The sequence below is a fragment of the Anas acuta genome, chromosome 25 (genome assembly GCF_963932015.1).
Source record: "Anas acuta chromosome 25, bAnaAcu1.1, whole genome shotgun sequence".
NCBI lineage: Eukaryota > Metazoa > Chordata > Aves > Anseriformes > Anatidae > Anas > Anas acuta.
This window is the reverse complement of record NC_089003.1, coordinates 2,349,202-2,372,361: the sequence shown is the minus strand read 5'-3', so window position 1 is coordinate 2,372,361 and position 23,160 is coordinate 2,349,202. Positions and strand designations below refer to the sequence as shown.

Sequence of the window (23,160 nt, the reverse complement as noted above, 5' to 3'; positions counted from 1 at the left end):
CTGAAGGAAAAACCTGTCTATTGCCCAGCTCCCAGCTGTAGATTCCAAGCAGGCTGCAGTTTGTGCTCTGTTTCGGAGGCTGCCATGGAAGTTGGTTGAGTCTGTATCTGTCATCCTGTGCACAGGTACATACTGTGACTCTCCCTGAGCTGAGCAGCTTGATAGCTGTTCACACTCCATAACATCAGTGATGGGACTTGGGATTGACTTTTCCATGACTATAATGACTGTAACCCAGGCTAGATATTTTTAAAACTCCTTTAGACACAACAGGCACCTGGTCACATTACAGCAAGGCACTCACACTGACCTCCTGCAGCCTGCAATGGATTCTGTTCTGCTGTTCTTGTGTCACTAGCAGCCAAGCTACTAAAATATGTAAGAAGTGAGCCCACACTTAACATCTGGGTGCTCCAGTATCCCATATTCCATAGTGGAAAGTGCAGAGATCTGTGAAAGAACACAGAGCAAGACAGGCAGAGTGATGCTTCCCACAAAGACTCTACCTGTTCAGCAGTTCTGGCTCAGGAACTAGTTGGGCATATCTGCATGAGCTGAAGTTGTAGCACTGCAGGAACTGCTCTGCAGGTTAATTTCACCTACAGTTTATGCTTGACAAATTCTACTTTAACTGAGAAAACTCATTTAAACACATGGTTTCACATCCTGATGAAAGGAAATCACCTATCTGAACGTACAGGGAATGTACAAGGTTGTTTCTTTAATACATTAGGCACAATATATTTACATTTGTCAATTTGTGATTTGAACAGGTCTGCCCAAGTGAATTTACATGCAGAGGAGACTGAAAAAGGTACGTCACACAAACATACATATTTTTTGATGGCTTCCTGTTGAAATGTTATGGCATTAAGTAGCCTGATGTAAAACAACACAGTTTCAGAGCAAATTATTGACCAGTGAAATATTACGTAACATATAGCACGTTAGAAGGAAGATAAACCATAAACTGAATCTCCAAAAGTTTACTTTTTAGTAACTGCATTGAAAAGATGCTTTGTCTGTTTTCTCATTAGTGAAACTGCTGATAGCACTATTTTTCTGTTAATATAGACTGCATTTTATTAATTTAGTGTTCAATTTCATTAGGAGAATCAAATAAAATTAAGAAGATCAAAACAATTGTTGAAGAGGTGGTGATGGCAAGGTCGTCTCCTCTGAGGTAAAAGAGATTGAAGAGAAGATATAACAGCGCCAGCAGAAGCGAGACAGCCTCTGAGCTCTAATTACATCATTAAACTTTATACAGAGTCCAATCTAATTCTCCAATTCTCCCTGAAATCAGCAGTGTGGAAAAATGCCAAATTATCAAATCTCAAACATTTTTTTTTGTTGGGGGTGTTAATAAAAATAATGTTTTGCATCAGAAAGTTACGAAGTGCAAGGTTTGGAGTTTACTTATGCAGTGACTAAATATCTTGATGAAAGAAAACACAGATCAGCCTGTTACAAATGTATTATTGTTTCCAAGACAAATAAAAGCTGAAGTGTTAGTCTTCATTTACATCAGAGTCTTAATATTACACTTAAAGAGTTGCTCAGTATAAATTTGAAAGTCAAATGTCCTGTAGTGTGAATTTACTACAGCTTTGAAAATCATAAAAATTGAATTTAGAAAAGTATCGACACAAGTCTTCATTACTGAAGTTCCAAAGCACTGAACTGGTGCAAGCCATTAGATGAAGATATGGGACAAAATTTGTTCATGTGCTTGACAAACTGGAAGTTTTTAAAAGATACCTGTTATTTCTGAAACCTTAATGGACAACTTATCAAAACTTTACAAGGAAGAATTAACTTGATAGGTATGATATGCTCCCTATCAAATGTGCTAGTTTAACTGCAATCTATTTTTCTCTTATGTGCTAGAACATTTAGAGTAGGTATTTTAAAAAATATATTAAAATGCTGATTCAATGGATCTTTTCTGAACTTGAACTACCATCCAAACGCAATGCACCCTCACTTCAGTAAAAAATGATTTTCCAATAAATAAATGTCCATTTACATTTCATAATAAAATAAAATGTAAAATTTAAGAAGTCTTTTTATTATTTTCACTCTCAATCATCAGGGACTATACCAAGCAAAGGTATTTCATCAAAAGAATATATTTTGCCTTTCAGTTCAGAAATAAAGAGTACCATTTCTGTTGAACCCCTCTCTATCAAAACCCACATGAAGCTTTTCCCATGCAGTACAAGTCTCCTATGCCACACCCAGATCTTCAGTCCAAGGAGTCTACTTTTTCCTCTTCACAACATAAACACAAAAGCTCTTCCTTTTGAAATCTCACCTGTCCAGTACATTATTTACTGTACATATAAAGCTGCCAAACAAAATAATCTTCTGCTTTCACAATCATGAGTCACTGATACCAGGCTATCACATCATTTCTACACAAATGCTTTACTTAAACCTTTGATCTACTGCTCATAATACAGGTCTGCCAAAAAAAAAAAAAAAAAAAAGCATCTGTACTTTTAGACGGAGGTTAATTAAAAATGAATAAATTTCTGTTGACAAATCCAGTGGTATAATGAAGCCAGGACAAAGAAAAAGCAATTTTCCGTTTATCAAAATAACTTCAAAAGGGAAGTATAATGATTTGGAAGGGTTTCCATGCCAAAACTTGTAACCTGCAAGCGCTATCTTTGATCTTTAGATTTACATTATAAAAGGCACAAAAAAAAACTAGTCAGGCGTTTCTGTGATGGTCTTTCATGTCCAACTGCATTAGACTTAAAAAACCATCAGTGACAAAAATGCAGTTGTAAACCATCGTGCTGTGAACTAACACAACACTCTCAACTGAGTTGTCCTGTGAACCCTAGGTAGAGGGCAGCAGGAAAAGACCTACGGTCAGATTGATTTGACAGCATTTATAATTTCTGCATGGACCACACATGGATCCATACATCATAAAGGCTGAGGAGCAGACATACTGTTGGAGCACCATGGATGAAAGGTGCAATCAGTGAGCCACTGCCAGACAGAAGTCTGATGGCTCCTTCTTCTCTCCCTGCACTTGAAAAGGTGTCTGGAGGTCCCTTCTATCTCTTTAAGCACAAAGAAGATGTAAGAGAAACATTGGTTTCGGCATTAGACAGGTATTTCAATGACTAAAGGTTTAGGGAAGAAAACAACTATAAATTATGTCTAGTGTAATCAAGAATATTTTGTGTTTTCGTATTAATGACCAAGCTGAGGATCACTGCCTGTCCGCGTCTCCCCACATACAAAAAGTGTTGACCACTTTCCTAACTTCTTATCAAACTCACTGAGAACACTAATCCGGCAGAAGTTCATGCCAGAGAAGTACTGTGAAGAGAAACACATTTCTGACACGCCAGGAAGTCTGATATGAAAGGGATCATTCTACTGCCTGAAGCACACTTCTACAATAATAGCCCCAAACCAAGAAAGCAGAGAATATGTAATGACAAAAAAAATTATTTAAGATGGATTTAAAAGTGAAAAGAAATTTTTGTGCTCCATTACACATGGCAAAACATTATCAGGATGTCTTAGCTCTACTCCACCCATTCCTCCTCATACAGCAAACACCTGGAGGGTGCCAGATTTCTGCCCCCATGGGCAATTTAGATTTGCACACATCATTTAGCTTGGTCAGGGCATACTAAGCTTACCTCCTTCCCCCTCCCCAAAGAAGAGAACAGGGAAAGAATGAAGGATTTTGGTAGGAGGTGGGGACTGCTGCTGCAACACCCACGACATTCCCTATATAAAGGCTTAACGGTTCCCCGCTCGGCGGTGTCTGCTGAGCAAACAGAGCACCTGGAGCACCATGGCCCTTTCCGTGCGCACCAGCGGCGGCTCACGGCAGTTCTCCTCTCGGAGCGGCCTTGGCGGGGGAACTCTGCGGATGTCCAATGCTAGCGCTGCAGGAGGCTTCGGTGGCAGCGGGTTTGGCTTTGGTGGAGGAGCCGGGGGAGGTTTTGGTACCACTTCTCTGCTTGGTTCTGGCTCCAGCTTCAGTGGGGGATTTGGGAGCAGCTTAGGTAGTGGCTTTGGTGGGGGGTTTGGCGGCGGTGGAGGTGGTGGCTACGGCAGTGGCTTAGGCGGTGGTTTTGGGGGAGGCTTAGGAAGCGGTTTTGGTAGCAGTTCAGGTGCTGGTTTTGGAGGTGGCTTTGGCGGTGGCTCAGGTGCTGGGTTTGGAGGTGGTTTTGGTGGTGGCTCAGGTGCTGGGTTTGGAGGTGGTTTTGGCACTGGTGGCGGGGGGGATGGCGGCCTTCTTTCTGGCTCCAAAAAAGAAACAATGCAGAACCTCAATGACCGTCTGGCTGCTTATCTGGACAAAGTACGATCTCTGGAGGATGCCAATACAGAGCTGGAGCGCAAAATCCGAGAGTGGTATGAGAAAAATGGCCCTGGAACTGGTGTTCCTGGGTCTGGGAACGACTACAGTAAATATTATCCAATAATTGAAGATCTTCGAAACAAGGTAGCAAAGCAATGTACTTAATGCATCTTTGCATTTGTAATTCACCTAATAATAATTGGAGACAAATAACAAATTTCTTTCAGAAACCAAGCACAAAATTCTTCTAATGTTAATGACTCTTGTAATAATCCTCCATCACACTGCAGTAGTACGTGTTGAATTTGTCTTGTGTATTGACCGCAGTTCTGTAGCTGTATCACACAATGCTGTGACATGACTTGGTTTAACTGGAATAAAGGAGAAGGCAGTGATAGAATCCAGTTGTACTAGCTCTTGTTGATTGAAGTGTTTGCATTTTAGCAAGTTTAATGTTTTTTATATTACAAATTCAGTTCCTGAAGCTGAGAGACTACCTGGCAAGCTCTTCAGAGATTACAAACCACAGAACACAAACGTGTATTCTTCCGTTAAATGAAACATTCTGATTTGCGAAGTTGAAAATCCGTCCTATATATTTTCATATTTAGCAAATTCTATGAGAGTCTAACGACTTCCTTTTATTACAGTCATATTTAAAATTAGTTATGTAGAAAGCTCTATCGATCTGCTAAGCCACTAGGCTATAAAATCACTCTCTGGACATTGCTTGCATTCCAGATCATTAATGCAACTATCGACAACGCAAGAATCATTCTGCAGGTCGATAACGCCAGACTGGCTGCCGATGATTTCAGACTGAAGTAAGTGCATTGCAAACTTGTAATAAAAAAAATACAATACAAAATACAATAAAAATATACAATAAAAATAAAAAATTGTAATATTGCAAAACCTGTCACTATTATTTTAAGGGAAAAAATCCTATGTATTTAGAAGTATCTCACTGCAGAATATGTTAATTATTAATATTGTAATAGTTTTGTGTATTAAGATTTCATAGTAAAAGCTATATAAGCACAGAGTAAGTTTGCATTTGACCTCATCAACCACATAAAAAGCACATTTAATTACTTTCTTCACAGATATGAGAATGAAGTGGCTCTTCGCCAGAGTGTGGAGGCTGACATCAATGGTCTGCGCAGAGTTCTCGATGAGCTGACCTTGACGAGAGCTGATTTGGAGATGCAGATTGAAAGCCTGAATGAAGAACTGGCTTATCTTAAGAAGAATCATGAAGAGGTACTTTTTTTTTATTTCTTTGTATATTCATAACAAGGTAGATGGAAGTACGAAACATCAAATTATTCCCTTATTTATGCCAGTGGGAGTTCCTTGGTTCCATTATTTGGTTTGTTTGCTGTTCTGAGTTTGCTAAGAGAAGGAGGGAAAGAAATAGGCACCTAATCTATGGGCTCTAGATGATGCAGGATTACTGTTCTTCTAAGTTCTGCCACTAGAAATACTGCCAGGCCATTTCTCTAAGAACACAGAAAATATCTTCATGTACACTCAGGGCTTATGGATTGCTGGCCCCAACAAGTTGCTGTTCTCTTAGCTCCTGGCTTAGCAAAACTAAACTTTTCACATTTTCCTCTTGCCAAATCAACTCAGATGCCAGTTGCTTATTTTATTCTGCCTATACACTACCACCACAGCAGTCACTGTGTTGCAGAAAGTTGATACAAAATTTGCCATTCAAAATTATAAAGGAAATGGGAGCCAACTCAGATGCTTATCAGTCTTCCAGTTATTATTTTTACTCATAGCCTAGGTGTACAGGCTAGAGAAGAATCAAAAAGTTAAATAACAAGACTATTGAGACAAATGGAACTGACAGGCAAGATCTATGTTAATATTTCACTGTTTTATATTCTTCAGAGATGAAATAAAACTTAAATAGGAAGGATTCTTGTTGCAGAAGAATTTACATCACTCCTATTTCTCTATAAATATTTCTGGTAGAACTATTTTGCCTTTTATTAACAGAATCTTTTATTTCAAATCTCTCCAGGAGCTTCAGGGCTTCCAGAGCAATGCAGTTGGCCAAGTCAGTGTTGAAATGGATGCTGCTCCAGGAATTGACCTCACCAAGCTTTTGAATGACATGAGGGGACAGTATGAAGTCATCGCCGAGCAAAACCGTAAAGAGGCTGAAGCATGGTTCAATGAAAAAGTAACAACCACATAAATAGCAAATGCAGCCAAATGCATGTAAAGGAGAATTGAGTATTCAGAACAGGAGAATTACAATCTGCTTCTTGCCATTTCAGAGTGGGGAGCTGAAAAGGGAAATCTCCACCAATACTGAGCAGCTTCAGTCAGGAAAGAGCGAGATCACAGATCTAAAACGGACTCTCCAGAGCTTGGAAATTGAACTACAATCCCAGCTTGCCATGGTAGGTTGAAAGGAAACTGCTAACTTGACAATTTTCCAACTTAAAAGCATTTTTTATATCTTGCACTATTCTACAGGATTTGTGACTTGCATTTATTTCCTATTAAAATCTACACTCTTTTAGTTCCTAAATAGTAGTCATATATATATAATTGGATTGCAAGTAGCATGTTATAAAACAAATGAGCTTTTATTTTCACATTCAGCGAAGTAGCAGCAAAGGCCAATTACCAAACTAGTATTTCAAGAAAAAAATAAATGTCTCTAAGTATTGAGGCCATAGTTACTCCCATAAACTGTTTCAGTTGTCTTTGTATTTGTAAAGAATCTTGTTTTCCTCAGTCATATTATTTAAAATCCTTCTTACACAGAAAAAATCCCTTGAAGACACTTTAGCAGAAACGGAAGGAGGTTACTGCGCTCAGCTTTCACAAATGCAACTTCAGATTGGGAATCTGGAGTCTCAGCTGTTTCAGGTCAGGGCTGATATGGAACGGCAGAATGCAGAGTATCAACAACTTCTAGACATCAAGAGTCGTCTGGAAATGGAGATTGAAACCTACCGTCGTTTGATGGATGGCGAGTTCGTGTAAGTAAATAATTCATATAAAATATCTGTTTTACTTTCTGTAGCAATATCCTTTCCAGGAAAAGAGAAGAGGGATAAACAAGTGCTACGTTCACCAAAAGACAGGAAAGCACATACAAAGATTCCGAATAATCAGCTCTTCTTTACAAATATAACAAATGAACCATTTTGCTCAGTGATTATATTAATCAATGAATGGCAGCATGAAAAGGGAATAATACACATTCTCATGCACCTGACAAACTTTCTGCAATATAGCATGTCTCTCATTCATTTTTAGGAGTGGAGGACAAGGACTTTCATTTGAAAGCTCATCTTTGACAGGGTCTAAATCACAAACACAATCACTGGATTCTTCTCAGGGTAGGTAGAACTCAACTGAATGCATATTTATCTTACAGCTGTTATAATAGTTCTGACCATTACCATTCAAATAAATGTGTTCCCATGTTAATTATATACACTGCTTTATATAACCATTAAAATTAGTAGATACAGAATCTTTAAGTACTCATTTAGAATTCTCAATACTGTCTGAATGAGGGATGAAATGTCCCAATAATATTATTTCTAAAGTCATTATTATAAGTAAAATAATGTATGCTATTCTGATTAACTACATCATAGAGTTCATCATAGCAAGTAGCCAACTTAAAAGGAAAGAGGATGTAATTGTTGATGCAAGGCATGTTAACAATTCCATATTTTTTTTGTCTTGTTTATGCTGTTTAGATCCTACCAAAACTAGAAAGATCAAGACAATTGTTGAGGAAGTGGTAGACGGAAAGGTTGTTGCATCCCACGTTAAGGAAGTTGAAGAGAAGATATAAGGCACAGCCTGATATTGCAAAGGATCCATTCATTCCATGTTGCTTTCAAAGCAGAAGTGGATAAATAACTTTTTTCATTAGTATGAAGTAAAAAAATAGATTGGCTTTTTAACTAAGATTCTTTTACGTAAAACATGCATTTTCATTCTTAGCAGGCATGCAATGTACTTTCTACTTCAGTCTATTGGTGTTACCTGCATTATTTTCATGGTGTTTAATTCTATCATCAGTTCTTTGTTCAGTAACTAGAAATGTGATACAAACGTTAGGCATTCATTTAGATGTGATTTTCTATATTTTTGAGCTAAAATAATTTCACTATTCTAACCTAATTTTCCAGATTTCTTGGCTAATAAAAAAGGACTCAAAAAGCTTTAAGGTATTAGCCTCCTTTCGTTCTTCATGTCATAATTTAAGACTGTAGATCCTGAGCTGTATTTGCCATTTTACTGGGTATTTTCCTCTACCATATATTGTGCCTATGGTACAGTGCACCCCATTTTAAGAAGTTAATCCAACAATAGAAAAAGCACATGGTAAGAAATAAAATACTGTTTACAAGTGGGATTAAAGGAATACTTGATACCATACAAATTAAATATACCAATTTACAGCAATACAAAGGATTAAGAGGGAATTTTTTTGCAATCAGAACAACGCAATGTAGAGACCACAAGTTCAGTGGAAAAGAAGCTATATGCTGGTTTCAAAGCAGCTATAAATGTTGGTTAGATGTCCCGGAGTGCCATCTGGTGGGAGCCCAATACAATATTTTGAATCCAACATTGGACTTCCGGTTGTCCAACTATTTAAAAGAATCTCTTATCCAGAACAAAATTAGGAACCAGAACACAATCCCCTTACGATATACGTCAGTCTTTTTTCTTGAGACAAAATGTTGACAATTTTTGTGTGAATCCAGATACGACGAGTTACTGTGGCCTCTTACATGCATATCATTGTTTATCTACAATACAAATTTTCTCACATTCTATCACATTCCTTAAACAATTGATTCAAACTACAATTTTAATGTGAGCACGGATTTCATACTGCACTTCCTTTTTCCCTTTTGCAAACCCAACCACTAGTATTTTTCTGCTTCCTGTTTGGAACCAATAAAAGGCAGGGTAGTTAAAACAATAATCAAAGAACTGGTAGAATCACATCTAAAATCCATTCAGTTAAATAAAAAACAGTGTGATAAATAACACAAAGAAATTAAATACAAGATTCTTCAATATATGTCAGTATGAAGAGGGAAAAATGTGAAACCCTCGAGTAAATGCACCATCTTCAGCAGTATGCGGAATTAGTTTTCTAAAAGCACGCAACTCAAATGTACCTCTTTCATTTCCCTTTAAAAAACAGTGCTGATAAATAAATGAAAAGAATGTAACTACAAGCAATGTATTTCAATAATATTTTTCTTGCTGCAGGCTATATTTTTATTATTAAATAAACACTACATAAAATAAAATAGCGATAGCAGAAGTAGACAAATTGAAGTTATTTATGTAGCTGCATTTGATTAACAAGAGTACCATTAGAGACAAGATTTTTAAAATACAGACTAAAGGAAATTTTTTTCTCCTCCTTAAACAGGACAGCATTTGTCATCTTTCTTTCCTACCCTAAAACTTTCTCTTGTGTGGAAAAACTGAAACCACAGAAATCTTCACCATTATTGACAACATCTCCATTTTGGAGAGAAAAATGTGTCTCTTTTGTCTTCCTGCACAGACATATGTATTTTCATTAGAACTGTTTATAAAGAAACATGAAATAACGTACATACCTCAGGGGCTGCAACTGTGATTGCTGTGAAAACTTTTGCATCATTAGGAATTCAGATTTCCGAATTTCAAACACGTTTTTGTTTTAATGTAGATTATATTTACACTGAATAATCATGCACTTTACCTACATACACATTCATCCTGAATTTAATATTATGATCTAAAAAATAAATTATTTATATATTATTATATTATAAATTGCTTAGGATATGTAGAAACCACTTTAGCTATGGTCTTGTGTGAAACCAAAGCAGTTTGCAATCCCAGTAACATTATCACAGAATCCAAATAATTGACATATGGTATCTAAACTACAAAGTTAACTCTAAGACAATACCTGTGATAAAATACAAACTTTGAGAGTAGCTAGGATTGAGAATTACATAAATCCTAGTGAAGATACAGTTGCTTACACCTACCTTAAGGCTTCAAGGATGTCGCAGCTGGATGTTCCCTCTACACCTGGAAAAAAAAGGAGGAAAAAGAAGGCATTGGTGCTAATTTATTTTTAAAAGCTTTTAGAAATGTTATCAACTGACAAAATTTTAGGTCCTGGTAATAATAAGATTCATCCACAGACACTGATTGAAGCATAGATTTTGGTTTGTGTGAACAAATCCAGTATCCAGAGCTCTGTATATTGTATTTCAACCTGATACATTTCTGGGTGCTAGACAGCCCTGACTTTGCCTGATGGAAGCAGAAGCGATTCTGAGTCCCAGGGAACTGAAAACAAACTGCAAAGAATCAACATTGTGATGAAAAGAAAAAAGGAAGATTTTATTACATTTAAAAGTTCTTATTTACTTAGATACATAGGCTCTTCCTTTCAATGTCTGGATTCCTATGTTTGTTGGTTTTTTTCTAATATGATTGTTCTCATACCATCAATGAAAAACACTGTTGATATTTTGTTTTTAGAACTATGGAAAATTAGAATGATTAACACAGTTGTAGAAAATGTAGTGGACAACAAAATGTTCTCATCTCTACCCAGGCCAGCAGAAGAACAACCAGCTAAGAAAAACAAAATCAGTACACAGGATCCTTTTACACGTGCCAGCAGAGAGAGTCAAGAACAAGGAAGCCTTATGCACACAAGGAGACTTTTAAGAGGTACAATGCTTCATCTTCTTAAAAGGAGTGTCTTGTGAAAGTTTACTGCCTTTTTTCCCTCATTTTACTGACGCACATTCTTACTTGGAGTCTAAAACTGCATTCTATTTAGCATTTTTTTTTTTAACTGAAATTAGGACTTTTTGCTGTCTTATACTCTATATTACTGAAAAAGAAAAAAAAAAAAGAAAAACTGGTAAGAGCAATACTTAGTAGACAAGATCATTGCGATTGTCAGTACACAGCAGTTAAAATAAGCCAGGAAACGGAGAATTATTTGTAGGAATTACAGAACAGACAACCTTTGCTTTCTACCTCTCCCGTAGCTCTGAGGAAAGGCATGAGGAGCCAACAAAATCTGCCCATTCTGTGAACTGAGCCCCCTGACACAAGGCAGAGGTACTGTAAACACCTTCAGAGACGAACACACACCTTTTCTGACAGCAGTTAGCTACGTTTGAGGTATTAATTCACCAGAATTTCTTAGTGCTCTGCAGAAAGGGAGCCAAAGCCCCCTTGCCACAAGGTGTGAAAGCATTCCGTGCCACTAGCGGCGCTGGCTTCTGTCCCTCCTGTGTTCCTGCCCACAGAAATACAGAAGCGTCGGGTGAGAGGATGCCAGGAGCCCAGCTCCTTCTTAAAGCAGGACAATGCCCAGCAGCACAGCAGGTCAGCCACGCTTTGCCTCAGTGAGCCTTCAAGGAGGGAAATTCTGCGTCATCCCCAGATATCTGGTGCTGATGCTTCACAACCGCCTGGTGAAGGCACGTTTCAGCAGTGCTGCTGCCAGCGCAGGGGTCCTGCTGGGAAGCTGTCCCCTTCCCTTTCCCTGTGCAACTGCACTCTCATTCTGTGCAGCTGCGATTTTGTCCTTTGTTTTGTATCTCTTAACCCCACAGGTTTTGGCATTATAAAAAAAACTAGGTTACCATGCAACAAAAGCATAAGGACACGTTATGAATTCATTTCAGTACATAATTTAGGTATCATAATTTCACTGCTGCAGAAGCGACATCTTTGCATTATTAAACGTCTTCAGAAAGGACTGAAAGCCCCCGATCTTCCAGTGCTTCCTCAGAAATAAAGCTCTGCGGCTTTAAAATTTGCCTGTACTTTCCCCCTCGTCTCACTGCAGGCAGGGAAGGCTCTGCAGCAGCCGCCTCACCCTATCAATAAGGTTCGGGCAGCCAAGGTGGAGGATGGGAGGGGAATGGAACTGTCCCAGCTCCTCCGTGAGATCAGGGCAAAGTATGAAACGCTCATCACCAGAAATCAGATAAAGACCATCATCTCAGCAAGGACCCAGGTAATGACTTCATGCAGACATACACCTTCCAGAGTAAGGAGACAAGCCTTGTCTGTACAATTCCTCCCTCGGCCTCTATGAGGTACAGTATTTCCTTTTCGATGCAGCATATTTTTGGGGAAGGGATTTTGATTTTACTGCAGTAAGATTTGAACTAGAAGATATGGAAAAGGTTTTGTTTAGGGTATGAAATTCACACTAAAGGAGTGCTGTGTAATTCATCCGGATGCTTTTCTGTACCTGCAACAGTGATATTGCTGGGATTTAAAAATGACGACATATGCAGTAGCACAGTAACCTCTAGCACCTTTCAGCTATCCCACCGGAACTGAGAATCTTGAAAATCAAAGGCGATGTAAAGAAGCCATGTATATAAAGAAAGCTTTACAGTTTTTAGCACCTATATTAAAGAAAACAGCACCTTTTCAGGAACTGTTTTATATTGTTCACAGTAAAGCTGTCATACTTTTAGCAAATATAATTTGTTCTTTCATACAGATTTATTAAATGCTATAAACACATAATGCTACTGTTTTAGATTTACACATAAAGCATCTCTAAAACCTAACTGAACTTTGAAATAAAATGGAAAAACAACTTACAGCCATCAAATGCCAAGAAATTCAGGCTGAAAATTAGGTATTATATCACCCTGTTGTACTTAGGCATTGCAGAAATTCTGGAGGGTTTTGTTTGTTTGTGTTGGTTTTTGTTTTTGTTTGTTTGTGTTTGTTTTTTTTTAACCACAGGCCAGATTACTGCTGTAATCTGTCTGATCTACACCCTAATCCCGTGGCAACTATAAAACAGATGGTTAAACCATGTCTGTGGTGGTGTTTGGCACAGAGCAGCCAACGTGGACCGATATGGTCTCATCACAAACTCTGCAGTACCCAGGCACAAAAGGATAGCCAAAGATTACTGAGAACTCACTTGTGGATTAGTCAAATCTAGAGTTCCCACCACAATGATGTCATGACAAAATTACAGTAGGTTAGTATACTAAGGAGGGAGGGGGGAATTATCTTATTTTACTTGCTTTGTAACACCTGAATTAAAGTTTATTTTCTTAGAGTTGACGGCATCGTGAGAACCTACGTAAAGGTCTAAAATAGGCAAAAGAGTATGCAGAGTTTCAAGTGCTTATGGCACCTTCACCACTTGCAGTAAAACTCAAAACTGTAGAGGAAAAATAACTTCCATAAGATAAATAATTATTCTAGAAGTAACATACGCAGTAACATACAATCGAATTCAAAGATGAGTTCAAATCTAAAATGACCCCACATATGCTCAGGGTTGGTTAAAAAAATTATTTGTAATAGGAAAAAAAAAAAAAAAACACATTTACCTGTAAACACAACACAGTGCTTGGTTGACTATTCACTTTTTTTTGTTTGTTTGTTTTTAGAACAACTTTCAGGCCTAAGGATGACAAATTATCCCAAACAACGTTTTAGATTAAGATTAAGCCTAGGACAACGAAAAGTTGTAGATTTGGATATTTGAATGAATGGAGGTGCTTGCTCCAGAACAATCTGAAATCTAGTCAATGACTACATTAGGCAAAACCATAATTACAGCTATTGTCAACTGGAATGCACCCAAGCAAGCAATCAAAAGCATTCCCTTTCTATAAAGCTGTTCCTTGAAACCAAAAACACATTAAAACCAAAGAATGTCATTCAAACATGGAACTGTTTGCAAGAACTGACTGCAGTTCCTTTAACTAACTGCCACGAAGTTAAGTGCACTTACTCTAGAGGAGGATGAGGTCTAAACACAAATGGTTAATTTGTACTGGCATATTTCTACAACAAAAAGTTAGGGTTCAAGATTTATCCAGCTACCTCCCACCAAGCACAGCAGTATATGGACTTCTGCACTACATGGTACATAAAATATCAACTCATCACTGTTAGCTCTAACAAATGTATGTGAATCTTAAAAAAAAAAACCCAGTTAGAGATTTTTGTCTATTTCATTTTAATATTTTTAAACTATCTTCTTTTTTGTGTATACATATATGTATATAAATATATATATATAAATATATATATATATCCCCTGTAGCTAGAAGCAGCTACAGTTAAAAGAATGGACAAAGATGCAGAAGCATTAAAGGCAGCCAGAGCAGAACTCTGTGAAGCCAGGCGGCAGTGGCACCATATGCAGATCGAAATTGAATCTCTCCATGCCGTGGTAAGAATCATAAAATGATAGTCAAAATTTCCTGGAAAAAACAACTATCTTTCTTGATGTAAACTATTCACAAGCCAGTTTATGGAAGAAACATCCACCGTACAGCAGAAATACAACAAACACAAAAGGCAGAGCTTTGCTGGGGGTTTTCAGTTTGTCACACCAATCACTACCCCACAAGCAAAAACCACGTCAACTGCTCATGTTTTAGAGCACTGTGCATCTTGATTCAAAATCTGTCATTTGATGGGTAACACAATTCATATTTCCACTTCTGCCAAGCATGTATTTGCATGGTATTCCCCCACCACGGTCCCAATTATTATTAGTCTGGGATTATTAGTCTGCCTAGCAAACTCTGATCAGGTTTACTGTAAAAACTTTTTCTGAATGGGTGGACCAAATTCATCAATGGATTTGTGACAGAACACATCAGCCATGTCCTGAGTTCTGTAATATATTTAAGACAACAGAGCACTCAGTTTTCATGCTGTACTTAGCTGGCTATCATTCTAACCATACAGGTAAAACCAGCGATCTGCAGAATCAGTGATAGTGAACTGGTGGTACAACAGGTGGCTATTTTGTTTTATTCTATCTTAAATTATTTAAAATGTTACTGGAAAATATCTCAGCAAAAGTTTTACCGTAAAAACTATACCCTTGATCCTAAAGAATATTCTTAAAAGAACTGATATAAAAATACATGGTCTGATTGTTAAGGAAAAGTGTATATAGCATCCTTACAGGCACACTTTTCAAATCTTAAAATATGAGTTAAATTTAACAGGAAAAGGGTTTGGAACGTTCATTGCGTGCCACAGAGCAGCAGTACCACATGCAACTACAGAATTTAGAAGCTGAGATTGAATGTTTAGAGAAAGAGCTACAGGAAGTGAGAAGAGGTATTGAGAAGCAGCTTCGAGAGCATGAAATTCTCCTGAACACTAGGATGAAACTCGAGGAGGAAATAGCAACGTACCGCAGTCTGCTTGAACAGGAAGAGAGCAGGTACTTGTTGATTAGAGAAAGTACTCAGATTTATCTTCAATTTCAGAATTTCCCATTGAACTATCCATTAGAACTGTAAATACATGAACCAATCATTAAAAAATTACAGCATAAAGTCCTTAGAAAAGTTTTCATTGTAACTCAGCTTTACCAATTCCATACTATCTGGATGCCAGCAGCATGTTGCAGCTAGTAGCAAGCTTCCTGCATCCTCACCCAAGGCACTGCATGTTAACATAGGCTTTGTATCACATCAGCTGCTTGACACGGGTTCCATTTGTCTCAGAGCAGAGATGAAGCAAGTCCGTGTCTGTGAAGTTCCTGGAGAGGAGTTCACATCTCGTCCCGTGATAGATGCCCATTTGCATGCTGAATTCATGTCACTCGGTGCCATTCCAAGTCTGTGAGGTCACACATTTGGAGAGCCTACACGTTAGGATGCTGCTTAAGAATAAGTCTTCTTGGGACATTTTCCAACTCGTTGTGCCTGCCCCTATCCCTGGTACACAAACACCAGTAATGAAATGTAGACTTGAATGAGGCAGCTACACCTCCATCAACAACAGAGGATAAGGAAAGGGCAAAATACTGCACTCTGCATGGATATCTGAACTAAAGCAGGCACACTGTTCTGACATCTTTCAGTGGACACTGCCTCCCTTACTCATTTCTGCAGAAAACACGGGTTTTTAGTCCAGCAACCTCACAGAGTTGCATAAGATTCCAGACAGGGGAGTCAGATTTAATGCTTCTAACTCTGAAAATACACACAATTCAGTATTAATAATATTAAATAGCTCTTCCTGGCACACAACCCACTCATGAAGAACTGCCAGAAAATAACAATGAAATGACACAAACATTTTCAGTAATTTTCTTTAGTTCTATGCTCAGAATAAGAAATCCTAACAAATAGTTGCTACAATCAGAGCTTCTCATCTTTCTCATATTCTAAAATTTCACACAGTTGCCTGTAAAACAAGTTATAAGTTAAAGTAATTTAACATTATTTGAAGCTTGTAATAATTTTTATTTTTGCAGGTATCGTTGCTCTATACCTAATCAAAAGGATGACAAAAAGCCTACCACTAGCAAGATTACCTTTATGCTGCCTTCAAGTGAGTTTTTTGACACTCCCCCCTTAGGGGATTATGGCCTTAAAGAGGTTTCTAACTACAGACAAATTAATGGATATTACAGAAGGAACTTCTTCCAATAAAGCAGGAAGAAAAACACCCCCAGGTCCTGTGCCCTGACCTTACTCTTCTGCATACATGGTATATTTGCATTTTCTTTTATAGATGGTGTAAAGAAGCATGAAACTGAGAAGGTGGAATTGATGACAAAACAAGCAGTCCTAGATGGAAATATTATGAAGGAAAGTGCTGAAGCTCATGGCACTATACAGTAAGACATACATGAATTTAACAAAATAACGATTAAATGTAAATTGTGGGCATTATACATCAGTATCTCTGACTTTTCTTTTACTTAGCATCTGTTCTATCGTTCCTACACAGTAAGGAAGCTCCAGAGTAGCAGTGGTACTTCTTCACTTTATATTGAATGGAATGTTTTAACAATAAATTAAATTTTAAAGTTCTTTTTATTAGCATTTACTTCATGAGCTAACAATGTCATGATGATGCTTCTAATTGCTATTCCTGTCAAGAATGAAACTATTAATAATTCATTTAGTTAAGACTGAAAGTAAAAGAGTCCATGCCATGTTTGCAAAGTCCCTGTGGGGCATATTTATGCACATAGATTCAGGCTTGGCTGCTCTGACTTGCTACTTGGAACTCCTACGTTTTGCCAATTACCGTACTAGAGCTTGGCTCCTCAGTGGGCATGTGAATGTTTGTTGGTATGTTTTATTCTTCTTAATTTTGCTAGCACCACATTGCCTCATTCTTTTATTTTCTGCTACTCTTTAAACTCTTTTGTAGACTAGCATTTAACAAAACTTTTAAAACAAGCTGTAGCATACCCTGTCACTAACAATTAACTATAATGAGCTATTGAACACAGAAATTTAAAAATTGATGCTACCATATGGTCTACCGTACACATTCCACACTTGAAGTGTATTTCCATCTCACACTTTTATTAATCTCACACTCAGTGTCTGACAGATCTGAATGCGGCTGCTTGGCCGGGCAGTCTACTGACCTGTGTAAGGCCCCCAGAATCAGTCTTTTAGGTTCAGATCCTGAAACAAATAGACGATTACATCAAGAGGATTTGGGTGTCTAAAGATTATTTGAATCAGATGGGTTTTCATTCTCCATATTTTACTCCTGTCCCCTTTTTTTTTTCTCTTCTTTTTTAATTAATTGTAGATTTACATTCTGAGGTTTGGATCTGAACTAGATTTTTCTCCTCCCTGTTTTGAAGACTTTCAGATGCAGGAATTCAGTCCTGCCCGATACGGTACAGAGGTTTTGTACAAAGTATTTGAGGCTGGGTCCTAAACTTTCTCCTTGTAAGCAAACGCCCGATGTTCTCAGAGAAATGGTTTTGTATCAGAGGCTACATAAAAATACAACAGCAAGAATATAATGAAATATCCAGGGGAATGAAGCTGTTTTAAAAAAAAAAAAAAAAGAAAGAAAAAAAGAAAAAGATTCAATCTGGTGCCTAGTTTCCAATATAACTTGACTGTTACATAGTTTCTCATCACATTTTAAAAGCAGACCCGAAGATACATCTTATGTACTGCCTAAAGGATCATAAACACATTTGCTTTTTTGTTTCAGAACAGAAAAAGTGGATGAAGTTATTAAAGAATGGGAAGGTTCTTTCTTTAAGGACAACCCACGCTTAAGGAAAAAATCAGTTTCACTGCGCTTTGATCTCCACCTAGCAGCAACCGATGAAGGATGTTTGCACACTAAACAGAAAACTCTTCCAGACATTGAAGTCAGGCTGGTAATGAGGAGGTCGTGCAGTATCCCTTCTATCAAACCTTAACCTACAGCAAACTAACCCAAAGTTCATCCTTAACGGGCTCTGGAAATAAACTGTAGATGGACTTATACGGCCTCCTTCTGTCTTGCCACAGCTATGAAATCTTACTAAGTACTTTAACACAACAAAAACATACAAGTCTCTTAAAAGAAAGGGAGAAGAGCAAGGGAGTTAAGATTCCAAGAAACCTAACTTCTACTAGTTTTATACTCTGGGTACAGTCCTTTCATTTTCTCATTATTGTTGTTGTTTTGTAGTATTTCTCCAAATATTAAAAAATTAAACTATGACTTTATACTTTGACATATTCTGTCTTTGTAAGAGAGAACTTGTTTTCTCCTTCTGGAAATGAGAACTGCATATTTCATTCTCTTATTCAATATTGCATATGTACAATAACTGATGAAACCTTGCAATAATTTATATCACAACTGTCATATTTGAAATATATTTTAAAACACTTTCTAATAGCAAAAAAATTACATGCAATGATGCTCTTAAACTATTCACAACATGTTCTTTTAAAAGTAGCTGGTATTTTAAAATATTTTTAGACAATAACTGAGCAAAAATTTCTTTCCCTTATCATACAGACATTTCTTAAAAGTGTTGTTGCAAACAAATATTTTAGCCATATTGTTCCACTGACTTTCAAGCAGTAATTTCTATCAAAAACCAATCATTATCTTATTGGTCCATGCCCATCTGTACTACGACTTTCTTAACTATATCAAGTAAAATTATACCCCTTAACTGTTCAAAATTAAGGAGTCAAACAACTTTTTTTTTTTTAATACTGGTGTTTCATTCATTTTTGTGTGCTACAACAACATGAATTAAAATATCTTAAACAAATTCCTGTTTGGAAAATCTTTTAGGTAAATTGTGCTTTTCATCTCGTACATATAGCAAATCAGTAATACACTGGGATACAACTATTATGGCTACAATTGAACGGACAAAGCAAGGGCTACTTATTCAAAGTAAAATTCTACCAAACCCATTAAGTATCCCCTACTACTACTCGAAGTAGCTAAGGACACGTACAAAGTGCAGTAGATGATCTTGCATCTGTACACAGAAAAAACAGAAATACAAACTCAAACATACCTTATGACATTATGAGACAAATTTTATTAAAAATAAATAATGGTATTAATGTAAGAACGTTTGTTTTCAAGGATCTGTAAGAGGTATAGACGTCACAAGCTCTCACTGACACCATTAGGATTGCAGGGGCTCAAAATCCACAAAAAACATATACAGTATTTGCAGGATCCACAGCAGCATGTAAGATTTAATTTGTCAGTAATTGCCCTGTTACTTACGGCATGTGTTAAAAAACTGATACTGCAAATTCCTCCACTGTTAAGTTATGCTTCTATCTTCTGTTAATGGTAAGAACAATGCATTTATATTGTCCATGGTTCTATACCTACTGTATAAAGCTGGCTAATTATCATTAACCTTAAAACTAATCTGGTGTTGTTAATACTTGAGTATTTGGCATCCTGAATGTAACAGCCTGCCCTAGTACTTTCACTATGCAGCATTTTTTTTGTGCTTATAATATGTACATTTTACGATACTTGAATTTAAACTAAGTTTTAATTGCTTTCAGGCACTTTAAACAGGGATACAAATTTACCAAAGTAAATGATAGTAAAATAATAAAAATAATAATAAAACTGAGTTTGCCCATGCATATTTTGTGAGTTTCCATGTGTCTATCTTGAAAGGGAACGAGTGAAAAAGAAATAGAAAATAAAAGTTGGAGATAAGAAAATCCGTAGTACTGCAACTGAGCATTTTCTAAAGCTCTCCTCTGCAGTTAGTAAGACCCAAATTCCCTAAGAGTCTTTATCAACACATGTAAGGTGAGCATCCTCCTGCTACAAAAATTTCTGGTAAATCCAGTAACCTCAACTAGATCTGAGGCCCTCTGCTGTGAGTGCTGCACAAGAAAGATCAGAAGATGGCAGCTGGCTTACAAAATTTATGATCTAAAAAAGAAGCTGACAGGCAAAGATAAATAGCACGTAAGTATGTAACAGAAACTTAGCTTAATACACACACCTTTAGAACTCCTTCGGCAGACTGCCTTGTGCAGCTAGAGCTTGCACAGGCACATAACAATTATCATATAAATACACGGAAGGCACTGCCAGCTCTGCAGTAAACAGTAACGGAATAATCTTACTCACAGACATGTTTTTTTCTTTAGCCAGTGGGTGTTTGGCTTATTGTCTGACCCACGGTGCTTCTTGGTGTTCCCTCATCTCTAGCCTAACTCTAGTTTTTTTCTCCTGATGATAGAAACTTCATTCAGCACAGTACAGAGCACTACTCCATACTTTATCTTTGCAGTAAATCCTACACATTTTTTAGAGTTGAAAAATTATTGTGTATCTATAGTAGTTACTCTTATCTGGGAACTAAGCAACTAGAAAAAATTCACATATATTATTTCAACCATGCAATGGCCTGACCTTTCAGTTCCTGAAGCCATCTCCCTGACTCCACCGACAGCACAAACACATCCTGAGCTGTCCTGCAATGAGAAATTTATTCCATCAACATGAGGTTACCATGATTTAACACTCGATTCAACAGCTCATAAAAATATACAGCTTCTGTTTGAAGTTTGAAACAACTGGCATAAACCCAGTTATCCTGTTTTACGATCGTGAAACCTGAGGCTAAAAGAAAAAAAAAAAAGACTACAGAACATTGTAATAGCTGGTTTCGTTAACACACAACATTCTGTAGGCAGCCCACTCTTACCTGTACAAAGGTTTTTTTCTTCATGTGGGACTTCCAGACACTGACTTTGTTAGCTACATTAAAATTTGTTTTTACTCTAAACCGGATTCAAGTGTGCATCCTGGCCCTAACTGTATTTTTTCCCTTTACAGTGCATATCTAACTGGAGATCTTTTGCACTACTCGCAAAATCCTTCTTTTCAAATTTCAAGAGCTTATGTTTTTCCTAATAAACTACTCAAACTACTTAAGCTTCCACGGTGTCATCGTGAACCACATGTGGGAGCAGGAAAAAGAAGCACTCAGGGTAACATCTCACCCTCATCTTCTGTTACTTTGCAGAATTCAAGACTACAATACTGAGGACTCAATAACATGGCACAGAACTCTTCACTGCTGGGCTGCTAATTAAATCCAGACCAGCTCAGCTATTGCCACCTATTACCTGCAAATGTCTGAGGTAAAAATGAGTTTCATCGTCTCTAATGAATACATGTCCTCATTACAAAGCTTATGCAACTGTTGCTAATTAAAATAGTTGAATAAGAGTGAAATATTTGGAACCCCCTGATTAGAATGATAATGCATAAACAAATCTATTAAAGTACATATGCTATGCAGTATATTAAAATGTGTAAAGGCAAAAATTTATCACTGTCTCAACATGGATATTAGGCAAGTAGCAAAATAAAAAATGTAACGCGCATATATGCGAAAACACATATAAAGATCCAGAATTACTAGTGTGGAAACTGAGAATCAGTAAAACTAAATGACCATATTCAATATTTAACTAACCTGTGCCAAATTATAATGTAATGCTTTCAACATTAAATGCATTTTAATACTACTAATGTTATTAATAAATTAGAGATGAATGCATGAAGCAGTCAAAACAAGAAAACACTAGGCTATTTTTCACCTCTTGTAAATATTTTCTCACCTTTTCTTTACAAATGTTCTGTCCACATGAAACTGGTACTCAAAAGGTGCGTACTTGGCTTTCTGGAGACATTTCCAATTTTTACATTCTTTCCTAATCAAATGGAAGTCAGATCATTTTGCTGTATTTCAACAAACTGGCCACAGATAACATGATGTAAGCAGACAGGGGCAGAGTTCCTGGCTCTTTATTTGTTCATAAAAGTGTGCTTACTGAAGACCAAAAGCAGGCTGGGCCAGCCAAACTGCAGGCATCAAGAAGAAATGGGCTTAATTTGCAGCAGCTTCATATCATAATCAGTTTCTTCTTTTCCTCTTTTACTGTCCTTTTGGATTAGGTAAGTATGATCTCTTTTTGTTGGAAAAAAATCAGAGATTTCTAGTATCTTTTCAAGAATCTTCAATGTTTGTCTTTCCTTCAGCTGCCACGTTCACTAGGTGCACCAAATTCATCCCTTACGTGTCTGTAACTTCATCTTTCTAGCCATATGACAGTAGTTCAGTCCTCAACTTCATTTTCATTCTATGTTCAGTCATTGTTTTACATTCAGAAACAGTGTTTTCACTGTACGAACGATTCCTATATTGGACACTGAGCCCTGCCATCCTTCACATTCCTGCATCATTCAGAGCTGCAGGCCTTTCATTTGCAAGCCTTTTACCTCATGGGATTCCTTCACGATGCCCACAAACTGTTCTGGATTACCCCAGCTCTCCTGGAATTATCTGTGCTGCAGCTCTCAATCTCCTGCGATTCAGCCCAAGCGTTTGAGGTGGTCATGCTGATTTAGTTCTGAAGCACAACCCACACAGGCTCAGAACCCACACAGCCCCAGAACCCGCAGTCCTTCCCACAGCCCTCCTCTAGGCC

General features: G+C 37.3%; 2 protein-coding genes and 2 long non-coding RNA genes across 10 annotated transcripts in view; 3 read left to right on the top strand and 1 right to left on the bottom strand.

Moving 5' to 3' along the window:
• The first annotated feature begins 6 nt into the window (after positions 1–6).
• Positions 7–2,063, top strand: LOC137844306 (uncharacterized). Of its 2 annotated transcripts, none has more exons than XR_011089869.1 (2): positions 7–814; positions 1,114–2,063. It is a non-coding gene; the product is annotated as an uncharacterized lncRNA (long non-coding RNA). The 2 variants fall into 2 exon arrangements; XR_011089870.1 differs by having other exon boundaries at positions 1,111–2,063.
• A 1,748-nt stretch (positions 2,064–3,811) lies between these two features.
• LOC137844305 (keratin, type I cytoskeletal 12-like) lies at positions 3,812–8,180 on the top strand. The gene is made up of 8 exons (XM_068660546.1): positions 3,812–4,486; positions 5,084–5,166; positions 5,449–5,605; positions 6,378–6,539; positions 6,637–6,762; positions 7,133–7,350; positions 7,631–7,713; positions 8,083–8,180. The coding sequence occupies exons 1-8, from the start codon at positions 3,830–3,832 to the stop codon at positions 8,178–8,180; spliced, it is 1,584 nt and encodes a 527-aa protein (XP_068516647.1). The 5' UTR covers positions 3,812–3,829.
• LOC137844307 (uncharacterized) overlaps positions 6,756–23,160 on the bottom strand; it is a 68,867-nt gene continuing 52,462 nt past the window's right edge. For 4 of the 5 annotated variants that reach the window (XR_011089873.1, XR_011089875.1, XR_011089871.1 and 1 more), the window contains 2 exons: positions 21,074–21,135; positions 6,756–10,441 (listed from right to left, as the gene is read on the bottom strand). This is a non-coding gene — a long non-coding RNA (uncharacterized lncRNA). The remainder of the gene's footprint in view (positions 10,442–21,073; positions 21,136–23,160) is intronic. The other variant, XR_011089872.1, reaches the window with a different exon arrangement.
• Positions 12,207–20,307, top strand: KRT222 (keratin 222). 2 transcript variants are annotated; one of them, XM_068661100.1, is made up of 6 exons: positions 12,207–12,401; positions 14,475–14,603; positions 15,394–15,614; positions 16,656–16,732; positions 16,916–17,021; positions 18,374–20,307. In XM_068661100.1, exons 1-6 carry the CDS (start codon positions 12,306–12,308, stop codon positions 18,585–18,587), a joined length of 843 nt encoding a protein of 280 aa, XP_068517201.1. In that variant the 5' UTR covers positions 12,207–12,305; the 3' UTR covers positions 18,588–20,307. The 2 variants fall into 2 exon arrangements, with proteins under 2 accessions (XP_068517201.1, XP_068517202.1); XM_068661101.1 differs by having other exon boundaries at positions 12,261–12,483.